This window comes from Anser cygnoides, chromosome 2 (genome assembly GCF_040182565.1).
Source record: "Anser cygnoides isolate HZ-2024a breed goose chromosome 2, Taihu_goose_T2T_genome, whole genome shotgun sequence".
NCBI lineage: Eukaryota > Metazoa > Chordata > Aves > Anseriformes > Anatidae > Anser > Anser cygnoides.
Window position 1 is genome coordinate 82,656,454 of NC_089874.1, and position 22,689 is coordinate 82,679,142.

At 44.7% G+C, this 22,689-nt stretch overlaps 1 protein-coding gene across 1 annotated transcript in view; it reads left to right on the forward strand.

Moving 5' to 3' along the window:
• The first annotated feature begins 738 nt into the window (after positions 1-738).
• PHLPP1 (PH domain and leucine rich repeat protein phosphatase 1) overlaps positions 739-22,689 on the forward strand; it is a 132,167-nt gene continuing 110,216 nt past the window's right edge. Inside the window, exon 1 of the mRNA XM_066992533.1 lies at positions 739-2,136. Coding sequence (XP_066848634.1) covers positions 888-2,136 — 1,249 coding nt within the window. The 5' untranslated portion in view covers positions 739-887. The remainder of the gene's footprint in view (positions 2,137-22,689) is intronic.

Here is a 22,689-nt window from a genome sequence, read left to right on the forward strand (position 1 = left end):
AAGTTTTAGGGTCTGAAATACACATTTTCAGTAGTTTTAGCAATGAAATACAGTGACAGGATAGCAATGCTGAAACTTTTTCTCTGTGAACCTTCTCACAAAGCAGTTCTCTGTGTGTGTGCATGTGTTTTATGTATAAATGTTCCCCATGCATTTTTATGTCCCCTTGCATCTAATCTGTGAGGAGAGATCGCCCAGGCTCGGCGCTCGGCTCCTGAGCCCACTCTGACTGAACCGAGAGGGGACGGCTGGTCACGGAACCACAGAACCACGTAATTACAGGGTCATTAGGGCCGGTGAAGCCGTGAAACCCCCTCAGCACGCCGAGGCGGACCGTTAGCCAACGGCCACCCTTCGGCACCGACGGAGGGCGACCTGACACCGGCCTCAGTCCCCCGGGCCGTGCGGATTCCCTAGCTCAGCTGCTCCAGCGAAACCTCCCGATAACAGTTCGGGAACGCGGCCACCGAGAGCAGGACAAAGTCCTGGAATGTTTTCTCGAACCGAGGGGCGGGCGGGCGGGCGAGCACCCCTCCGTCACGGCAATCCACCCTCCCCACAGCGGGCGCTGCCGGGACTCGTAGTCCCCGCCGGACTCCATTTCCCACCCCCCCAGCGGTGGCGTCACCGGGGCGGGCTGATAAATATTCATGAGGCGCCCTCCCCCCCCTCCCTCCCTCCCTCCCTCCCTTTGCCCCTCCCCTCCCCGCCGCCCTCCCTCCCGCCCTCCCTCCCTAATGGCGGCGGCGCCGGGCGGGGAGCGGGGCTGGGGCTGAGGCGGGCGGCGCGGGGGCCCCTGCGCGGAGCTGCGCTGCCCGCCGCGCCCTGAGCCCTGAGCCCCGCCGGGACGCGGCGTCCCTCCTTCCCCCGCTCCCTTCCAGCAGGCGATGGAGCAGCGAGCCGGAGACGCCCCGCCGGCCGGCGGCGGGCGGGCAGAGCCCGGCAGGAGCCCGCCGGGCAGCGGCAGCCGGGCGGAGAGCGGCGGCCCGCGGAGGAGGAGAGCGGCCGGAGGCGGCGGTGGCGGCGGTGGCGGCGGTGGAGGCGGAGGCTCGGCGCCCCCCGCCGTGCTGGCGACCCCCGGCGCCGCCAACTCGCTGCTGCTGCGGCGGGGGAGGCTGAAGAGGAACCTCTCCGCCTCCTCCTCGTCCTCCTCGGCCGCCCCGGCGGGCACCCGCAGCCTGGACAGGAAGGCGCTGCTGCTGCTGCCCAAGCCCCCCCGGCAGCTGCAGCCGCTGCAGCCCCCGGAGCGGGACTGGGTGCGGCGGGACGTGCGGCGGGGCTGCGTGCACGTCTACGAGCGGCACGCCGCCTGCTACCTGCGCCCGGTGCTCTGCACGCTGGACACCACGGCCGACGAGGTGGCCGCCCGCCTGCAGCAGCTGGGGCACCGCGGCGGCAGCGGCGTGGTGCGGGTGCTGGGCAAGCCGGGCGCCGCGACGCCCCCGCCGCCGCCTCCTCCTCCTCCTCCCGCTCCTCCGCAGCAGCGGAGACCCCCGCCCGAAGCGGCCGGGGAGAGGCCGAGGAGCCGCCGGGGAGCTCGGAGCGGGCCGGCCCCGGCAGCCGGGGGGAACGGCAGCGCCGACGAGAGCGAGGCGGCCGGCGGCAGGCCGAGCCCGGCGCCCTCCGAGCGGAGCCCCGCGGCGCCGCCCCCCGCCGGCGAGCTGTACCTGGCGGGGCCGCCGCTGTCCTGCCCGTCGCTGCTGGGCGAGCTGGGGCCGGCCGGCTCCGACACGGAGAGCTTCAGCCCCAGCGCCGAGAGCGTCTCCGACCGCCTGGACCCCTACAGCAGCGGCGGCGGCGGAGGCTCGTCCTCCTCGGAGGAGCTGGAAGCGGAGCCGGCGCCCCCCGACGGCGCGGGGGAGGCCGCGGGGCCGGCACGGAGCCCCCCGGGGCCGGGGGAGCCGCCGAGGGCCGGGGGGGCTCCGGGGGGCGAAGCCGTCGGCCGGGAGCCGCCGTCGGGGCCGCCCGCCCTCTACGTGCAGCTGCACGGGGAGACCAGCCGGCGGCTGGAGGCCCACGAGAAGCCGCTGCAGCTCCAGAACGACTACCTCTGCCAGCTGGGCTACCGGGACCTGTGGCGGGTGCAGGAGGAGGGCATGGACGCGGAGACCGGCTGCCTCATCCGCTTCTACGCCGGTGAGACGCCGCCGTCGGGACTGAGCCGGGGGGGGGGGGGGGCAGCCCGGGGCGCCCCGTCGGGGTTACGCCGGGCTGGGAGGGTGAACGGCGGCTGCAGGTGCTGGCCTGAGGCAGCCGTGGGGTTCCGCGCTTGTAGGGTTTCAGCGCTGTGCAGCCCTGCCTTCCCTGAATTGCATCGCCCCGTCGCCCTCCGGAGCTGGGCTGCTTAGGGAAAGAGGCTCCTCGCAGCTCCGTCCTGCGAGCGCAGCCCTCTGCTCAGCCTCCCGCGTCGCTCGCCCTTTGGGTTTCGTCGCTCGCTGTTTGTCAGAGGTGCAGGGCTCAACCCAGGGATCGAGGCTGTAAGCAGCGAAAGCGTGCCAAACGCGGGACGCAGCCTTTGGAAACGGGCTGTCAAAACCGTGAGCGTGAAAGGCAGGAGCTTGCAAACGCGGCCTCGCCGAGGCGACTTTGGGTACGGAACGTGGGGAGCGTGGGGTGGGAAAGTTAGCTCCCACGTTGCCGTTACGCAACGCTGCCGTTCTGTAGTGCTTTAAAAATATCTTCCCGGGCGGCTGAAGTGCTTAGTAAAAATACCTATTGTCATCATGGAGCTCCTTGGGTTTTAACCGTCTCGCCCAGCCCTCTGAGGAGGGGAGTGTTTAATGTCCAGCAAAGCGTTCAAATACCCAGCGAGTTTTCCTCTGGAATAGGTCAACGTAGTGCCCAAAGATCAGGTCCCGCCGGTAAAGCAGCGAATGACATTCCCTCGCAGGGCTGGCTTAACAGAGTGGTACTCCACTGAACCGTGAGAATTCAGCGCTTTAATGCTAAAAATACTGAGATTCCTCCCTCTAGTGAGTTCCTGTGGATGTAAAATAGAGGCGGTAATGGCAGGCCGGGAGGGAGAGCGGTACGCTGCGTGAGTGCCCCTTCTTATTCAGAGAATGTGGGAGTGACGGTGAGCGGTCAATTCCTCTTTTCTTCAGTTTTCTAGGTTAGCTGTATTAACGACCCCAGCACAAGCGGTGCTCGGTCAAGGAAACGACAGGAGAAGGTTAGGTATGCTGGGGTCAGAAAGGAGATAAAATCTTTTTTTTCAGGTGCTGAGGGTGGTCTGCGTGTTGCTTTGGCCGTGCCGGTGAGGGTGGAGTTCAGCAGGTGGTGTTGGAAGGAATGCTGCTTCCATTATTTCCATTCCCACAGCCCAGTGGGAATGCACGGGCACGTTTCAAAACGGGGCGACCGTGCGCCTCCTTTCCCAACAGGATGCATGCTAAAGAAAATACAATCAGAAAACATAGCTAAGCCTTCTATACAGTTAAGCCTGTTTGCATGTAGCCTTTATGCATTAAGTGATTAATTCTATCTGCTCAATGCAGCTGTTCCAACTGTCTTATTTTAGTGTCTCAACTTGACTGCTAACATAGTTCGTGCGTTCTGGACTTCCTTGTACAAGGCTTCTAAATAGAAATTTAAATCTGTAAGCACACATACAATTAAATGAATGCAAATTTGTTACGCAATTTCATATACTAAGCAGTATGTCTCTGCACTTCAAAAGTGCAGTGTTTTTTTTGAAATCTTTATCTCTTTGGGGGGATCTGTGATCAACATCTAAAACACCTGTGATCAGGTGCTTGTAGCAGAGTGGTTCCAGCATCTAATGTACCAGACCAGCCAAAAAGAGCTAAGAAAATATTATTGACGTGTCATCATACTGATTTTCTATAACCGTCTTGGCAACTTCTCGGCTTCCTTATTGTAATTTTTTTTTTCCTACCGGATGATGAAAGGGAGGGAAGGAGGAAGACTTAAAGAATGCACATCAAATTAGACTTGGAAAGGGGAGTGTGTTTTGGCCCCAAAGTCAGGGTGTTTTGGTTAGGAGAAGTACCTTTTTGATAAATGATCCTCCAGGAATACCCTAAGGAATGCTTTCAAACAGTGATTTCCTGTTTGCCCCGGACTTCATTGGTTTAAGCAGACTGGCTTGTCCCAATGGATAGAGAACAACTAGCATCTCTATCCCTGTAATTTCCTGCAGGCTGTCTCAGCAGGATTTGGTGATTCTGGCCTTGTACTGATGTAAAATGGCATAAACCTAGACTGGATTTATTGCACTGCTTCTAAAAAGAATTCTTTTGTCTAATCCCCTTGAAGTGGGGAGAGGAGAGAGCGTGTTGGTGACTTCTGGGCTTTTCTATTTCTGGGGAGAGACAGCTTTAAAACTGGAAGATTTAAGTACTGAAATGTAATGTTAAAAATTCCGATCAAGGTAATGCGATACAGCCAATGATTTCAGTGATTGCTGTATGTCGGTGATTTCTCTAGTTGTGTCATTTTTTTAAAAAAAAAGCATTTTAGAAAAAAATAACTAGGAGAACTGCAGAGCATCAGGGTTTTCACTGTGACAAAATAGCTTTCTTGATGTTTAGCTGTTCACAAACATTCTGTAAATGAAATGCCTGTTCTTTAAACGCAGCATTCCAAATTTAAACGGCCCAGAAAATAAAATGTGACACTAGGAATGTAAGAGTCCTTCTTGTATGCTGTTTTGACTCGCTTCAAAATGTGGTTAGCGCGTATTTATTTTGGTATCTCCCCTACTTTTCTTACTGTGAGCGTGCGGTTGATTTCTTCGGTCTCTTGACTGAGCCTTGCTCTGAGATGATGCTGTTGCTGAAACAACATTCCTTACAGATTTCAGGATCTGATTCTGCTCCCTCTAACATCAGTTTGAGCAGGATTGGACGTTAGTGGCTAATTGCGTGTGTCAACTTCTCCCTCTGTTGAAATCTGTCTCAAGAAAATATACCGTCTTCAAAGTTTGAAATGCCTAATCTCTATTTAAAAGGATATGGTTAAATAGCTTTCTGCTGAGATACTACTTGACTGGTTATGGAACTGTGTAGGAATCCATAGTGCAATTACAGCCGTGATATTGTAGCTGGGAGACCGATTAGGTCAGACTTACTAAACTATTCCTAAAACCATAAGAGTGGCTGTGATCCAGAAGGCCTCTCGAAAACAAGTTATAGTATTCCTTATTGCTCTGTAAAAATAATTCTTGTAAAACATAACTTCTCCCCGTGGCCTTGCCTTCTCTGTAATTTGCATGTCGAAGGAAAAACAGACTAATGCACCAATCTAGTCACTTAAAAACTGCTGGACTGCTTGCTTGTTTTGAGACTTCAGGTCAGAGGCGAGTGGGGAATTCTGTTCAGTGCTGTGCTCCGGAGCATTTACGTGGCGAGCCGCATGAGCAATTTGTTCTTGGTCTTGAAGACTGCTGCGGGACAATGGATGTTTGAGGCTTTTTTGTTTTACGACCTCAAGGTGATGTTATTTGTGATTCTGGCACTCGGCCGTCAGTAAATCGTCTGCTCTTTGAAGTGACATAGGGCTTCTGCACCTGCTGGTGTCATCAAATATATCACTTTGCAGGAGGTGCTTGCCTATGGGCAGAGTACTGAGGAATGCCAGATGTAATTAGGGGTGTTAATTTTGCAACTGGCTGTCAGGCTCTCTCTCGGAAGAGAGGCTTCTTGCTCTCCTCAAGCTGTGAGGAGAAACCCATCCAGATCTGTATTAGAGCTGGTTACATAAAATGTTGGTCTGTCCAGCATGGAGATAAGGGTGGGAAGATCTACCAGCAGGATCATTTGTGGTGGCCTAAGAAATTTTTTTAAAAGCATGCTTGGCAATTGGGGTCACGTGAAGGCTTCCAGCTGTATGGATGGAGGCAGGGTTTTGGATGCTTAGGGTTGAGTGAAAACACTGAAGGCCAGGCAGTGCTGAGCTCTGGAAGATGACATCTGTTGAATCGCCAGCCGTTTGCTGCACTACTTGGTGAATAGCTCAGTTCAGCTATTTAATACATTGGTAAACTCGATTCAAGATGACTGATGTTTAAGGGAGGGAAACGTGCCAAAGACAGACGTGTTTTTTAACTTGGGGTAGGACAGCAGCTGTGCTGCAGAGAAGCTTCTGCCTTTGGAGCTCCGACGTAGTTCTGAGATCCAGCATCCTGTTTAAAGTGAAAAAATAGTTCTCCTTATTGTGGCTGGATGTCTTTTTCTACAGCTGTGATTGGAAAGGTGAGGTCTTGGTGTGCAAACTGTCTGAAACCGAAAGGAAAAATAACCTCTGCCTGGGGCTGCCATGATCCTGATTTTCTTTTTCTTCCCTGCGTGACTTGTGTATACGCCCTGTTTACCTTGTAATCATTTGTGTGTTTGCATCTCCTGCAAGGGGAAGCAATACCGAAAACTTCCCACTTCGGGAAGTTTTCATCTCATTTCAACGACATCGAATCCGAGCAGGCAGTCTTGGCGTGGCCAAACCGGGGGCATTTCCAGCCCTGTTCCGCAGGGAAGCGTAAAATGGCTGCGGTGCTGGGCTTGCTGCACCTGCCCGTGGGCAGCAATAGCCTTGTGCTTATCGGGCCCCAGTTGGAAGGGGGTCTCTCGAAGGCAGGCGATTTCCTGAGGCTCCGGGGCTGCGAGTGCTCCTCGGCCGTCCTCCTGCACGGGAGGAGCCCAGCAGATAAAGCTGGAATGCTGGTGGGACTTGCAGCTGAGCCTTGGTATGTAACACCTGTTAAGCACAATGGGTCTCGCAGCTTTTAAATTCTCTCGTGCTCCTGGCTAGTATCCATAACTTAAGTACTTGTGAAGTATCAACATGGGAGATTTCAGTGTCATATGCATAAGTTACTATATGTACTAAATATATGGTACCTAAACTGGTGCACCCAGGAGCTGCATTTCCTCACTGCTGCAGCATGGAGTGCAGCATTCTCCTTCTTTTTTTTTTTCCCATCCTTTTTATGTGTTTTGATACTATCCCTCTATCTCACCAGCTATTTCCTTCTTTTTTTTCTTTCTGAAACTGTACATAAACATCCTCTTGATCGTGGCACTGTTGATATACCTAAAAGCCTTTGTGCAATTAAGAACGTCCATCTGTTCTGTTAGGACACTGGCAGACTGCTATGCATCTAAAGCGCTACATGGTTCTTGGAAGGTACTACTGAATAGTACAAAAAACCAAAACAACAACAACAAAAAAGCAACCGCTAATTTGAAACAGTGTTAGAAACTGGTGTGTGCTTCTGATCTACTTAAAATTAGTTTGTGGTTTAATAAAACAATGTAAAGAGAGATTTCTTTGTTATCCTGGTGGTCTTCTGGAAGAGGAAGAGGTAGGAAACATGCCTGAGAAGGCCAGTTAGAGTATATGCATATGCAATTTCACAGAACAGAAGCTTAGAGAGAAATCCTAGAGTGTTTCTTGTTACACTCCTCCATTTAATTTGGAGGGAACCTGTACCTTGAATGCTAACAGCTGTATTTTCCAGTGGGCTTAAGGGATTCTCATTGTGAATTAATTGTTTAAGTTATTAGTGTGTCAATTTGTAGACAAAAAAAAAAACAGGCAAAAATGACTTGTAGCTTTCTATTTGCCTTGGACAGTAAATGCAAAGATGCTTTGACTAACTCTTCAATGTTTCATTATTTCATTGCTTGTGGGATGTGGCACGCTGGCATTTTAGGTGAGATGGGTAAAATCTCTGCGTGTGTCTGTTTTCAGCTTCCCTCAACATAATTTTATTGCTGTATTTTAGAACCTTTACTCAGGTGGGGATTTGCACTATGGGAAGCTGTATGTCTGAAATAGACTGCTAATAATTTTATTTTTAGACCCAGAGCACTGAATGTTGCATTTATCTCTAAATTTTTTTTTTTTGTGAGGTCTGTTTTGTTTTTATTTTTATTTTTTTGCATTTCTGTGTATTCAAATGGAATAGACTTTGATGCTTGGAGTCAGTTGCAGTTTGTTTGGGTAAGCCAACCAAAGTAAAAGGGGCGGAAGTACAAAAGTTTGTTTTGTAAGCATCACTATCTTGGCTGTGTAACTCCGGCTTATTTTTTCCTTCTCAAAGATGTTTGAGAGAAATGCAACCAACCCTTGTAAAAAGCTGAAAAGATTTAAACTCAAGAGTGGATGTCTTAACATTTTTTTTCTAGATTTGGCTTTAAGACAGGAGTTCTGAAACACTTAGCTTTTAACAAGATATTTAAGAAATTTCACAGGGACACAACATCCTCATTTAAAAATAATCAACAATCTCTTCCTTATGATACTCATGAGTAAGATTGGAAACTGAAGTTGAAATTCCAGCTGCATGGTAATGACTGAATTGTGTATAGATCTGAGGTAGTTAAGCACTGCAAATCTTGTCAGAAAATGTTCTTGTGAAAATTCTAGATTTTTAGCTTTCTGCTTCACCCAAGAGTCCCCCTAGTTTTATTCTTTGTGTAATTTTTGCCCTTCAGATAGGTTTTCTGTTGTGTTAGCTGTAGCGCTACCTTTTTGGAGAGAAAAATTTTTATATTTTTCACTATAAAATAAATTATTTGCTGTAGAATATTTTTCCCAGTTGGGCTGGCATTTGACCAATTATGCTATCTTAATTTTTCCAAAAGTAACTAGTGACATTCTTGTTGAATGTCTTCCAATTAATTGCTGCTAAATACTGAAGCCATCTTAGGTATTAGATAATTTTAGATTTAAATCTTTTTATTTATGGTGTATTTTAATTGACTCTTTATTTACTTTTCTATGTCTGTTACGTGATAAAATGTTACATGCAAAGCATCACTTTTTATGATATGCATCACTTGCCTCTTGAAATGCAGCAGCTGTCCTAACAGCATGGAGAGGCGTATGTGGGTAGCAAATGAGTAGTGCTATTGTGTCCAGCTGAAATGCCAATCAGGATTTCAGGTAGGCAAAATTAATAGTAAAAACAATGTTCTGTGGTATTTGGTTGTCACACCCACTTCGGTGTGCGCTGGCAGTGATCATAGTTCAGTGTCTTTTCTCTGATAGTATGGGCATGGCGTCCCCTTCCATACCCCCTGCCGCTGTCATGCAGAATCCTTCAGCTATGTAGGTCGATGGTCCAGTTTTTGTGTGTTGGTTGCCACAATCTGGATTCTTCGTGCTTCCCTATTTAGCTAGCTAGCTAGACAGGCCTGCCCCTTTTAGTTTTACTGCTGAGACTTTCTGCTCTTGTGGTTGTGGTTAAAGTATGTGGAAGAATGGGAATGTTGCAGAATCTCTTGCGCTGTTTTTTTGTTGTTGTTGTTATTTCCCTCTACCCCCCATTATTTAAGGGGCAAAAATTATTCTTTGAAGAACATATTGTTTACCAATGACAACTGTTAAATCAAGAAAAAAGACCTCCTGGAGTGAAGAGTCATTTAATTTCACAACATTGCATAGCGTCTTTGAAGCTTTTTCTGTTGATGGGGAAGTAAAATTTCTTCCAGCTGGCTTTGACTTATTTGGAGGGATGCTCAAAATACTCATTGCCGAACTAACTGTGTGTTCCTTGATTTGACAGTTAGGAATAACCATTTACATATTGATTTAAAATATGAAGTTTCGGGGAATTTTTCTGTCCAGTCTTATCTAGCTTAGTTCTCAGAAGGAATATGAAATGAAGTTGTGTAAGAGACATAGATGCAAACATCCAACTGGAGTGGAGAAGTCTTTTAAAGTTTAACTCGAATTTTTCGTGGGCCAAAGGTACATTTGACCCTTTGAACTTAATAGGCCATTACCTGCTCGTTGCCTTGTCCAGTGGCAACAGGGATCTTCAAACCAACTTCAGCAGCCACCGAATTGTGTTCGTAATTCTCAGAAAAAACATAATTGCTGCATTAACCAGTTGCTCTCATCTGCGAGCACTGGGGGTGCCATGCCAACTTATTTAAATAAAAACAAAACAATGGGACTTGTTCCAAGGGAGTAATGAGGAGCTGGAATGCCTTTGAAGTTCAGGAGCCTAGGCTGTAGGTGCAATTTACATAAACCTAATTATGTAATCTGAATGCAGTTTCTCTTCCTGTTTGTTCAATTTTTGAATCTTTGTGCCCAAAGAGAAAGAGATAGTAAGACCCGCAATTAAGATAAGTAGCAGGCCGCTCCTCTTCTGAATGTGTGCTCTGGTGAGGAGAGAATTTTTGAAGCAGCATTCGAGGAGAACAAAACCTGTGATTCAGGCACCTTCAGCCGATGAGCATAAAACCAAGTCCTTTCCTTTCAAAAAGCTGCATGCTTCTTTAAACAATAACTATGCCCAGTTCAGCCTATTATTTGTTCTAAAATAAACGGTATAGAAAAGCTTGAAGTTCCTACTAGCAATGATTTTGCTTTCGTATAAGCCGTAGGAGGGTCTGTAAGGAGCTCTCCTCGGTTTTAGAGCTACCTTGAAACGAGTAAGTTTCTAACTAGACAGCAAGTTTCCTCATCAGAATGCTATGCGATGACATTTTGTTGTCTCAAATGCTTGCTTTTTCCTCTTGTCTGATCTTCTCTATCCTTTTAAAAGCAGATAATAGGCAGTAGCACTGGCCTGGTGAGGAGAGTCCTGCAAGCAGCAAATTTAGCTGTATGTGCAGTCTGCTCATTTGTCGGATGGTTGGTCAGATCTACAAGTGACTGTTTATCACCAGATATTTTATGATGCTTATTGACTCAAATTGTAAATGATGGAGGAACATATTTTTCCTTCTATTGTATATTACTTACTAGGACAAACAGACCTCTAGGGGACAACAGTCTCAGTGAGCAGTCATTTTATTTATGAAACTTAATTATATCTGAGACAGCCTAATATTGTGTGTCATTATTGGCTTACTGCATCTACATGTATTTGGCTTTCATGCTGTAAAGCTTGCCTGGTATAATACAAAATGTAATGACAAAGCCTGTTATGAATGAAGTGTGAAACTCCTGGAAGAAGGCTTGCAGGTATAATGTACTGAATTTAATAGGCTAGGAGCTTTTGGTTTCTTATACCAATACCACAAGGTTACAAACACAAAAGCAGAATAATATGCAAGTTGCAAATGGGATGCTTCTAAAAGTAAAGTTAATCATGTGTGCGGGAGCTGCAACTTAATGTTTTCCGAAATACCGTCAGCAGACTGTTGTGATTATATGACAGGGATTTTTTTTCCTGTTTCAGTCACAGAGTTGAGGATTTTTAATATACTGGCTTGGTGAAAGTGTAGAGCTCAGAGTGTGGTTGTGTCGATTAAAATTTAAAGATTAAAAGTAGACCAGAGCTTTTATCCTTTCCAAGCAAGTAGCTAACTTTTTTTTCCCTCTTGGGTGTTGTAGCTAATAAAAGAAAGGACTGGCTGAAAATGGGAATCTGAACTCTTTGAAGTGTCCAAACGCTGTGAAGTGGCTGTGGACGTGTCTTATCTCTTCTCTTTTGGTGGCATGAAAATCATGTCTCCTGTCTGTATCAACCAAAATACAATCCAAAGTCTCTATCTTCCATGTGAATCAACTGAAGATTAATGTGATACATTTCAGACTATTAAATACAGAAAGTTTTTCCATTTCATAACTTCAAGAACAATGGAATCATCTGTATAAGTGTCTTCATTCCACTTGAGATTAGACTATAGCACTAAGGACTGCTTGGTTCATGTCTCTTTAATCTTCTTAATCAAGTGACAACTTTAATTCCTGCTAATACGAGAAGACTACACTACATTATTTTGCTTTCTTTTGATTTGCAGATTCCATCTTGGGAATGTCTCTTGTAAGAAATATCTTTTGGGATGTTTGTTTTCTGAATCCATGCGATAAAAGATCCTCGTTTATTTATCAGGTTCCAGCTTTTTCCTTCATAAATAAAACCTAGAGTGAAAACACGCAGATCAGTATTGCTAGATATCGTAGCAAAAAGATTAAGAGGCTTTGTAGTCTGCAGTGGACTGTGTCATGTCCCTTTTGTCAGTGCCAAAATAAGTGTCCAGAGAAAACGGTCTACTAGAGCCTGGGGTATATGTTATATGTATTTAATTTGTGACACTGTGTGTTGTGATTCTTTGTGTAATGCACCACTGGAGTGTGAGCAGTTTCAGCATCTCTTGCTTCTTCAGTTTGGCATTAATAGGAAGCATATTTTGTACTGATGGCAAATAGCATATATTGCACCGTGGGAGTGAGGGATCCTTTTAGCCCAGAATATGCAGCTTAGCTCTTTTTCTGCAGGAAGTTTTGGGGCATTCTTGGCTGTATTTACCAACTCGTTAATTTTGTACAAGAAAACTTTTAGTTCTTAAATATCTTAGGGTGTTTCTCTGCAATAGCCACTTATCAGTATGGCTCTTTGTGTTTTTTTTTTCCCTTTTCCATGCATCTATGAGTCTATGTAAAAAACAGTGCCACTGAGTTATTGTGGAGAAGAGCGTTCATTATAGCGTAGGTAATGTGGGGCTGCCAAAACAAGTAAAATTTTCTCCAGAAAGTCACAGTACATAGCTACAACAAAATTGCTGTGTCTGTGTGTTAACAGTGTAGGATCTGGCAATGATGTAGCAGATAGAACAGACCTTTAAAGGAGTTTAAGGTATATTTGACCTCTTATTACAGAAACAAGCATGTGGAAAAATTCAAATATAAAAAAATTGTGTGTCAAATGTATGTTCTTTACACAGCAGTGCATCTCTTGCAAATATAGGATTTTGAGGCAAAGGCTGTAGCCTGCATATTGTTCTCAAAGTGCTCTTCTATGAGAAGAATTTGTAAACTGGTTAGAAAGAAAGAAAAAAGCTTAATCACGCGTAGTAAGAATTGTGGCTGATAGTAGAAGAATTCATGCTGTTAAAATCTTTGAACCTAAAACTGGGTGTATTGAATTTTTAACATCAGACTGACTTGTAAACAGTGGTATTACATACAGCACTTCAGAAATGCTTATACTTTTTAGGAGTGTGTACAACAACCAGGGAGGAGTTCGGGCATTTGGCAATGCTCTCCTACTTGCTGTCACTAGCTAAGCTGAGTACATTCAACAGGTCAAGTTAAAAAATGCAGTTAGCAATCGCTGTCCTTTCTGAATTGTGAAGGAAGGTGCTGCTGAGGAATATGCTACAGAACAAGTCTAGTCTCCTCTTGTAACTCTGTGAAAGGATGTATTCCTGGAAAGCAGGTTCTGGGAACTGCAGACTTCTGTCCAGGAGGAGATTGCGTATGTGTACTTGACGCTAAATGCAAAAACAGCTGTAATTTCAATAGGGGTGACTGTCCTTATGCCTATACGTCTTCATTTTGTTTCCTTATGCCTTTGTCTTCATTCTGCAAGGTTCTTAAGCATATCACGCTTAACGAGTTGGTGAATTGCCTTTCCAGACACGGTATTGTGCCTTCAAGTCTTCTCATATTGACAAGCCTTAATCAGAGGTGTTATTGGAGACTGTCTTCCATAGGTCCTTTGGCCATTGTGTCTTGGCACTCTGTGTGTTGTTGCTGGCACTTTTGCTGAGCTCTTTTGTAGCTCATATTCCCTGATTTTTCTAAACATGTAGGGCATATACTCGTTTGAAAATCCTTCGAACCTTTCTCTGTAGACATGGCTATACTGCTTTGTAGCAAAACGTGTAGGCATCCAAAGATGGTCGGAGATTGTCTAACCTCCTTACCTAATGTAGATGCTGCCCATACCGAAGCAAATGACATGGCGTAAAGTTAATGCCCACTAATCTTTTTGTAGTAGAAATGTCTGAATATTGTCGTGTCTTCATCCTCAGTAGCAAGGAGATAATGATACTATGCTATTTCCCTAATGAAAGATCATGCAGACCTTGTATTACACATAAATGTCCTGTTTTGGCTTGTTGGACTCTCTTGAGCATTTGCTTCTCAGCGCTGGAGTTACTCTGCTCCTTCTGGCAGTTCACGCTCAGAGGAATATACCCCAGTGAGTATCTGTTCACAGACAAGCATGCCTGGCTTTCTTGCTCTGAATGTGAATATCTGTTTGCTTCTCTTTCTTGCTAGGTTATGAAAAGCATGGTCATAGATAGTTAGAAGTCACATTAAGCAGTATCGTCATGGCCACTAGTCTGAGCATTTCCAATTGATGTGAGTCGGTGGATGGCTGGCATCTTTCTGGTACGGCATGAGGACGAGGTGCTGTTATCAGTAGAGATGTCAGGTAACAGGCTGAGTTCCTGAATCATAAGCAAGGCTTGCTGAACCTTGAGAATGAGTACGCTGTGCTCTGGGTCACCCTAACCTTTGCCTGCATGTGCTGTTCTCATCCTGTCTCATTCTCATTTTCCTGCATATGTATCACAGTCAGAGAACGGCTGAGGGTTGGAAAGGACCTCTGGAGGTCATCTGATCCAGCCCCCTGCTCAAGCAAGGCCAATTAGAGCAGGTTGCCCAGAACCATGTCCGGGCAACATTTGAATACCTCCAAGGAGGAGACTCCACAACCTCTCTGGGAAACCTACACCAGTGCTCAGTCACCCGCATCCCGAGCATCCTCTCCTCCAGGCTGAACAGCCCCAGCTCTTTCACGTCTGCTCATAGGAGAGGTGCTGCAGTCCCTTCATCTTGTGGTTTGTCCATATCCCTTCTACCGAGGAGCCTGTTCTGTGAGGCTGTTTCTGTGAGGCTGTTGAGAGATTTGGTGAGAAGCAGAGCCCTCAGTAAGGGAAGCTGCTGTGATTTTGTTTTCCAGTCACTTCTAAAGCAAATTGCAGAGTGGATTCGTTCCTTGCTAGTTACAAAGGCAGGGAAGATGGCAAGTACTTCCATTTTCATGGTTGGAAAGAAGTAGAGGTTTTAAAATCTCACTGTAGTTATTCCTGTTACCATGTGTGTGCTTTAATTTTTGCTGAGGCGAAACGAGGATCTGTTGAATGCTGCAGCATAAATCTAGTCAGGGGTGAAGGTGCAGTGCCGGCGTTGTAGCTTTGCCTGGAAATGTCGCGAGTTTCCCAGTAAATGAAGAGCAAAGGTGAAAATTGGACACGGTAAGGAAGCCTGGCTTGTCAGCAATCTGACTAGCGAAGACTGGTCTCCGCAGATGGGACAGTACTCCAACGCCATCGCCATCTCCTCTGGATGCTGGCAGGGCCCCGTGGTGGCTCACCCTGGGGAGAGGGAGAAGGCTGGGCCAAGGCACCGGGGCTGCGTGCTCCGCGCAGGCACTTGGGAAGGGGCTCCTTTCGCGTGCTGTCTAATGGATTCAGCCTTTTATTTTATAATATAATTAAATAACCAAGCCTTTGTGAGGCTCCTGAATTCCTTTAATTTAGCGGCAGCACAGAAGCTGAATTCAGAGCATTCATGGGCCTGTACTATCTCCCTGACTACTTGCCAGGTCTATTCATGCTGTTCTGAGTGCAGGAAGTTCTCACATTCATTCAGGACTGGGGGTGGGGGTGGGTGGGAGGCGTTGTGTGCTTGGCTTTTTTTTTTTTACTTCTTTTTTTCTTAAAGCAAGGGAAATGGTTATAAGGAAAATTCTTCAGTGATTCCCTGGGACCAATTTACCAACTGTTAATCTGTGAGTAAATAATGGGAACAGTTTATACACTTGGCAGCTCTTGAGAAAGAGCAAAGAATCATGAGAAGTTCACAGTCCACAGCCCCAAGATAGCTGAATGCTTTGGTATGTTAGGATTTGTCTGAACAGGGATAGACCAGTACTTTTCTGTTAGCACACGTAATCTAATATATTCTGAAGTACTAGGTTTGATGAGGAAAACGTTACTCTGGCATGTGCTAGCTGGCTGCTTATGCTTGCTCAAGTTAAATAATTCTTTCTCTGCTGGAGTCTTAATGCTCTAGCCAATATGTTCATGTTCTCTTGCAGACGGCTACTAATGCTCCCTTGAGGAGAGGGTGAGGAAGTGTATTTGCTGCCCGGTGAGAGCAGAGCTGGTGGAATATTACCTTTCCCTTGTCCAAAGGAAAGCCAGAGAGAGGAAAAGGTAAAACAAAACTGAGAAAGCAATGAAAAAAAATCAAAGCAAGCAAAAAGGAAGCAGAAAATGATTTGCAAGCTTAAGCAGTCACTTCACTTCCCAGGAACTGTCCCACATCTCTAATCTGTGGTATCTAATCTTTATAACCAGATACCACAGTGATAGACGTAATTGACATGTGTAAAGTGCATAGCAGAAAGGAAAGTGACTTTTTGGTGTAGGTTTTCTGCTGATGAAAATGACAGGTCTTGGGAAGTATGCAGGTAGGTAAATACAGCAGATAATCGGCAAGCAGGTTGCATTTTCACCAAAACAAGCATAATTGTAGTAATACAGACTCTGCAGATTTGGTGTTCGCTTGTAAAGTTCTGTGCCTGGATCCTCTGTTCCACACTTGAAAGAGAGGTGCTTGACAGTAAAGTTGGTATACAGCACTGAGTAGCTGTGAATGAGCAGGAAAGTCCTCAGCTGGAAACCTTTTAATGCATACAAGGCAAGCTGTATATACCGAGTTCCTGCTGGAAGCTGAATTGGAGGTGAGGAACCCAAAGTTCGTCTCTTAGGATGTGCCGAATTGCACCTTTCTGTTCTGGGGTATAAAACTTGCCAGCCAGTGTACCCTTAGAAAAAATGTTTTTAACTTGGATTATCTTAAGGCAGTGTAATTGCTTCATAATGTTCTGCTTTTACTGGGATGCTGGCATGCATAGGACTTAATGACTCCCTCTGCTAGGAGGCTTAATCTGCCACTGTGATGTTGACCTACAACTTCCCGTTCTCCTGAAAACCAAAATGGGTGTTGAGGCTGTGTTCCTCTCCTTTGTGATTTCTGTACAAGAAGGCATTTCCCTTAGGTTCTGGTATAGTTCTGTTTGTCCACAATAAGTACTTGGGCTCTTTTTGACCTTTTCTCTTTCCATTCTCTAGCTGTGTATTTTTGAGATCTGTTTGAAGTCTTCTTTCTGAGATAAGTTGTCATGAATTAAACAGTTTCTTATGGTGCTGTTGTTTCTAGAATCCCAGTCTGTTAAGAACATGTACTTGTGGATCATGGCATGCGTTACCACACGTGATGCCAAAGTGATGCCAAATTGTCTGGACTGTTCTAGCAAAAACAAGGAAACAAGGAGTGTGAAATCACAGTCACTGGATAGTGTCTTCATTGCTTTTTTTCCGCCTTTAATTTAGAACTCTGAGTTCTGATTTCTGCTTTTTATTACAAGCAATGGTGCTGAATATTGGTGGCAGTTTTTTATATTTACCATTTTAAGGTATTTTAAATTTACCATTTTAAACTGTGACAGCTTGGCTTTTTACATATATGTGCATGTATATAATATATAAAGCCTTCTGTTTCTCTCTCCATATAATTATATTTTGTATGTTCTCTTCAGAGTTTAGAAGGCCATTACACATACTTCAAGAGGCACATACTTTGTGAACCCACTTTCATAACAAGGCTTAAAAATATATGGAAGTACATGTTTGCTTCAAGGTTGTATTTTGGTGAATTTTTTTTAGCAACTTGTGAAAGTCTTTAGCAAAACAAAGATAAATAGCACCAGCTATTCCACACATTCTTGAGTAGGGGAGGAAGGGAGTATGTCGATTGAGGGAAGGTTTGCAAGTTAAATAAAACTGTTGTTGCCAGGCAGCCCAAGAAGTGAGTTGGCATCACTTGAAAATACTTGAAAATGAGAGTAGATTGTGGGTTGATGTTGGAGCAGTGTGGACAATGGAGAAATAGAGAAAAGAAAGAAACTTGAATGCTTTTAAATTAGCTTGTTTCTGCTTCCAGAGCACACAATATTGAAAGGAAGGTAGCTATCTTGGAAAGCCTATGACTATTGTGAGTAAGAAGAGAGCTGGACTACACTGAAAGTCTAATTCTCTTCATTTTTTTTTAATATAGTATGTCATGGTGAGTTAATGACTGCTATTACAAAATAGGGTGTTAGAACACTTGAAATTATACTCTGGCTCTGCCTAGCTATGAGACGTGAGTTGATTGATGCTCAAAAGTTACCCTATCTCCTGTAATGCCAAGTTTTTTTGTTTAGCTTCTGGTTTATGTAAGTGAGCATTTGCTGCAAGGTGCTTGGTGCAGTGCACAGCCACCTGTAAATACAAGTTTCATAGGATCCTGCTGTTCCTAATCTGGAGCTAGGCACCCCTTGCAGAGGTGACTAGGAGTCACAGACTTGCTGTGTGGATGAGCTTTATGCATAAAGACGTCTTGGTTTTTGATGAAAGCACTTTCACTTGTCTCCTCCCCATCAGCGGTGTAGGATTTGCTCTGCTCAAGCATATGCCTTTGGAAGATTAAACTTGCCAGTGTGCTTATGTTTAGCAGAATGTTGTAAGATAGTAATTAATTCTGTAGCCATCATGTGAATGGAAAATATTTCTGCAAACATGTCTATGTATCTAGATACTTAAGAGGATAAAATTAGGCTTTGGAATTTCCCTCTGGTCCTGTTCAACTTAGTTAACTCGTAGACACGCTTTTATTATGGTGATAATGGTTATCTGCCATTGCTGTTTTACTTTTAATGTCAGCGTTGCACTGTCCTTTGCAAGAGCGTAATGTGCAAACCATTACATGGTTGGGTTGGTGCAAATCAGGACAGTCAGCTGGAGGCTATGCTCTTATGTTCTAGCATCTGGCAAGCTTCCTTCGTTTCTTCAACTTCTGTGCAAGTTTGACAACTTGTGTAGCATCTTTCTTGAAAACTTTTTAATATTTATACCCTTCAACCCTTGTTGGAAAGTACAGCATTGTAAGCATATATTCCTTTAACTTGTCTTCAGAATTGGTATCCTTTGTGACTAATGAATATGGTAGACACTGATCTAGCTGGGACTCGAAATTGTTTTAGGATTATCAAGTCCATGCAGGATAAAATTTAACTGTATAATCTTACTGATACAATAGTACCATTTCTTCTTTTGTTCTACTTATTTTTGTGGAAAAAATCATGTAGGCAGCTCCAGGGGATGGACCATATTGTCTGCTTTTATTTATTTTTATTAAATTATGCTTTGCTTAACTGTCTTGAGGTTAGGAAGTATGTAGGAAAGCTTTTGGCTAGATGGGCAAAATTTGTGGCTTCTGGTCCTCCCCCCCACCCCCCCGCCTCAATTGCTGAAAATTGTGAATAACATTGTTTTAGGACATGCATTTCTTTCACAGTTATGACCTTAAAACTGCAGTGGGAAATGGTGAATTGCTTTTTCTGTTGCCTTTCTTTATTTCATCTCTAAAAGCAAACATTATTCCAAAACAAAAAAGGTAAAGTCATCTTCTTGAGCAATTGTGTAGTAGAGAAAGTGAGGTGACAAGGTATTGTTTTCTGAAGGCTTTATGTGAAAGAGAGAACGTGATGGCTTGAGCGAGCAGTTGCAGCCACAAGCAAGGTGGATTCCAGATGGCATTGGTAAAGCGTGACGGCGATGAAAGAGCCGTCTCTCTAGGTTACACACACCGCTCAACTTTGACTGCTGCAAATATAAGCATCAAAATCCTTTGTCCCGAGAGTGCTTGAGCGCAAAGTTCATTCTGCACTGAAGTTTCTCACCCGATGTGTATGCGGTCTGTCATTCTGTCTAGTGTAAGGATTTTTCACCCCTCAGTGTGGTATGACACTGTCTCAGAGTGGCTGCCTTTTGGTCCCTGCAGTATGCAGGTGGGCAATGCTGCAAGCAAGAGCCATTCACCTGTCCTCTGAGGAAGCCTTCTGACAAAATGGGTTGGGCATGGTTGCCTAAAGCAGTCAGACATCCTTCCATTTTAACCAACCTTGGTCCCGAGCTGCATTCACATTGCATTGATGCAGACACTTGAGGTGCCCCTGGTGCTGGAACTTGTAATAGCTTGAATTAGCAGATGGCTGGAGGAAATATCTGAAACTTCAGTGGCCATGAATCGCTTGTGTTAATAAAACTCTTAGCCTCCTGTTAGCTGCTAAGTCAGCGTGTGTTTAGCTGTGAGAACTCATTGGAGCCCTTTTCCTGAGTCTTCTGATTTGTGCAGGAATCAGGTTATTGCTGGAAGAACTCTGCTCTTCCTTTCCCTTCACTTCTTTATAAAAAACAGAATGTTTAGATTTAGGAAATTAAAAATTCTAAACGTAGAATTTAAATATTATAAATTTCAAAAATGGAGGGGGGGGAGGGATTTGAAAGGCGGAAATTGGTCCAAGACCCTAATTCAAGAGAAAGAAAATAAGTCTTGTTCTAACATCTTTATCTTAAAGCTCTATTTTGCCAAGCTTTCGTAACAAGCTGGGTAAACAATACTGATAAAGTGTGTTGTTCTAATTTTTGTACACTTTAAACCTTAATCAGACTTCAGAGTGTTGCTTTCAAGCTCAGAGGCAATTATCTAGATTACTGAGATTACATATTTGTGATTGTTGGAGTTCTACCACAGTTGTTTTTGGCTGCGTGTTCTTTCTACTGCAGAAGAAAAAAATAGTCCCAGGCAACTATGTTCCTGTTGTAGTGGTTTTTGGGGCAGACCCAGGGGGATGCGAAGTAGTCTGAAAGCAAATACAGGACTTCCTGGGGGGGAAGTCGTGCAGTGGCTCAGCCGCTGCTCTGCTGTCTTGATTGCTGTATCGCCTGTTAAAAATCACTAATTTTTAATTAACTAGAAGCACAGATCATCCTCTTTTTTTTAAATGCGGCTTGTTTTTTCCATCAAGGGAAGGGTTCTTGATTATTTTATTTTTTTCATTTCTAAAGAGTTCTTATGCACTGTGCTGACCTGCTGCTCATGGAGGCCCTAGGGAGCCTGTCAGTGTTTGCACAGCTTCAGGGAAATCTGACCCGCGAGTGCCAAAGGGCTGGTCTGTGCTGAATGAGAACGAAATCTGTTTCCTTTCCAAGGGGGTTCTGTACTGAAGACAGTGCCGTTGCACTTCTAGAAGACCTCGTGAAGCAGCAGCTTTCCTAAGGCCTGGTTTGAGGTGGGGCTTTTTTGTTCAACTCTTCTGGATAGCCGTGAAAACAAAATGGACACTGTCTTCTGTGCTCTAGGCTGTGACTTGAAAGAAATAATGAACACTAATGAGATTCTTCAGCCCACAGAAATAGACAGGAGCAGGAGAAGCCTTCTGGAAGAAGGCTCTTTGAGTGGGTGCATGTGGCAGTGCTTGCTTGATGTTTGCTGTGGTAAAAATTCTGTGCTCTGCTACCATAGTCTTTTTTCCTCTTCACTGTGGATTAACAAGAGATACTCTTTTTCCAAGATTGGTTGGTCTTTATTATGGATGATACCAGAATTCTGCATCAAGGAGTCTTAACACTGCCATGCTCTGGAGTCACCTAGAAGTGTTGCCTCTTATTGAGGTTGGTGCAGTTGAGCTTACGTGTTGGCATGGGTCCGACACTGCTCACTGGGGCATGCCACTTGTAGGGTTGCCTCTTACAGGCTCTCAACTAGAGGACAGCACTCAAACCTTGGAGTCTTGAAGTTCTTATATCCTAGTTTTTGTAAACGCTGAGGCTGAAAAGCACATTTTAGAGGGTCAAATGTGTAGCGTTCAGCAGGCAGCGCTTCTCTTCATCTCGTTTTTGCAGTATTGGTACTTGAGGGCTACAGAGAGATCCTAAAATAAGATCAGTGCATGTCAGTACCATTACCTGTGCCTGTGGACGTCTGCATAGCTGAGCAAGGATTGGTGGTGTCAGTGCCCTCTTGTGCGTGTACCTTTTTTTTATTAAAAAGGTTCTGTATAATGTGCGTTGTTCTGGGACTGCAAATGCACTGATGGTACTGATGTGACATCTTGTTCTTAAAATATCTTAAAATCTTGTTTTTGAAGTATCATAAATGAGTTTGCCTCTATTTCTAGCAGTTGCTGAACTCTCACAAGTTCTAACTTAATACTTCTTCAGAATAAATGTGTAAATATTTACGTGATACCTTTCCTCAGTGAGTGTCCTATGTCTCTTGCTGTATACTGTCCAACCCATGTATTACAGGCTATAGTTAGTAATGTATTGAACCTGTGCATTTATTATATATTAATTATTATTATGGTGTGATTTTTGCACTAAGAGCAGAAACTTCCAACTCCAGGTTCCTTCACCTTTGATTTTACTGCCTGGATGCTGAAAAAATGAATTGCATGCAGTTCTGTGGCTAGCTCCTGATCAGATACAAGGGACAAAGTTGATTGTTCATAAAGTTTTTGCTGCCTTAAGTTTGAGGCACCTGTGTTAACTAGGCCTTTTTTGCATAGGAATCATAAAATGTGTGTAAAGGCTGTACGTGAGGCTCCCTCCCTGAAACAAAGGGAACTGTATTTGTATATTGGGTAAACGAGTGTCTTCCTGTTTCTAAAACAAACAAAATCTCATCAAGGAGAAAGCTGATCTTTTCCTTCTCTTTCCAGGTGCTGTATTGTCACCTTGCACAGAAGTTTTGTTAGGTGTCTGATGAGCATTTTGAAATGTACTCAACTCTGTAGAGGGATTTCTTACTACAGAATGTAGTATGTGTTACAGCTTAAGAAGACACTTTCAAAATTCTTAAATATCAATTAAAAATGAACTAGTGCCATGGAGGAATTTTAAATAAGGAAGACTACGCTTTTAAGCACAAAAATTGAAGGTTAAGCCTGGATACCCTTACTTGCATAATTTTTAAAGACTTAAGCTCCAGGCATAAACAAAACAAACCATCCTACCCTATTCTTCTCCAAAGTAGCACTCTTGGTGCAGATTAGAGAATTGCTTTAGGGTAATTTACAAA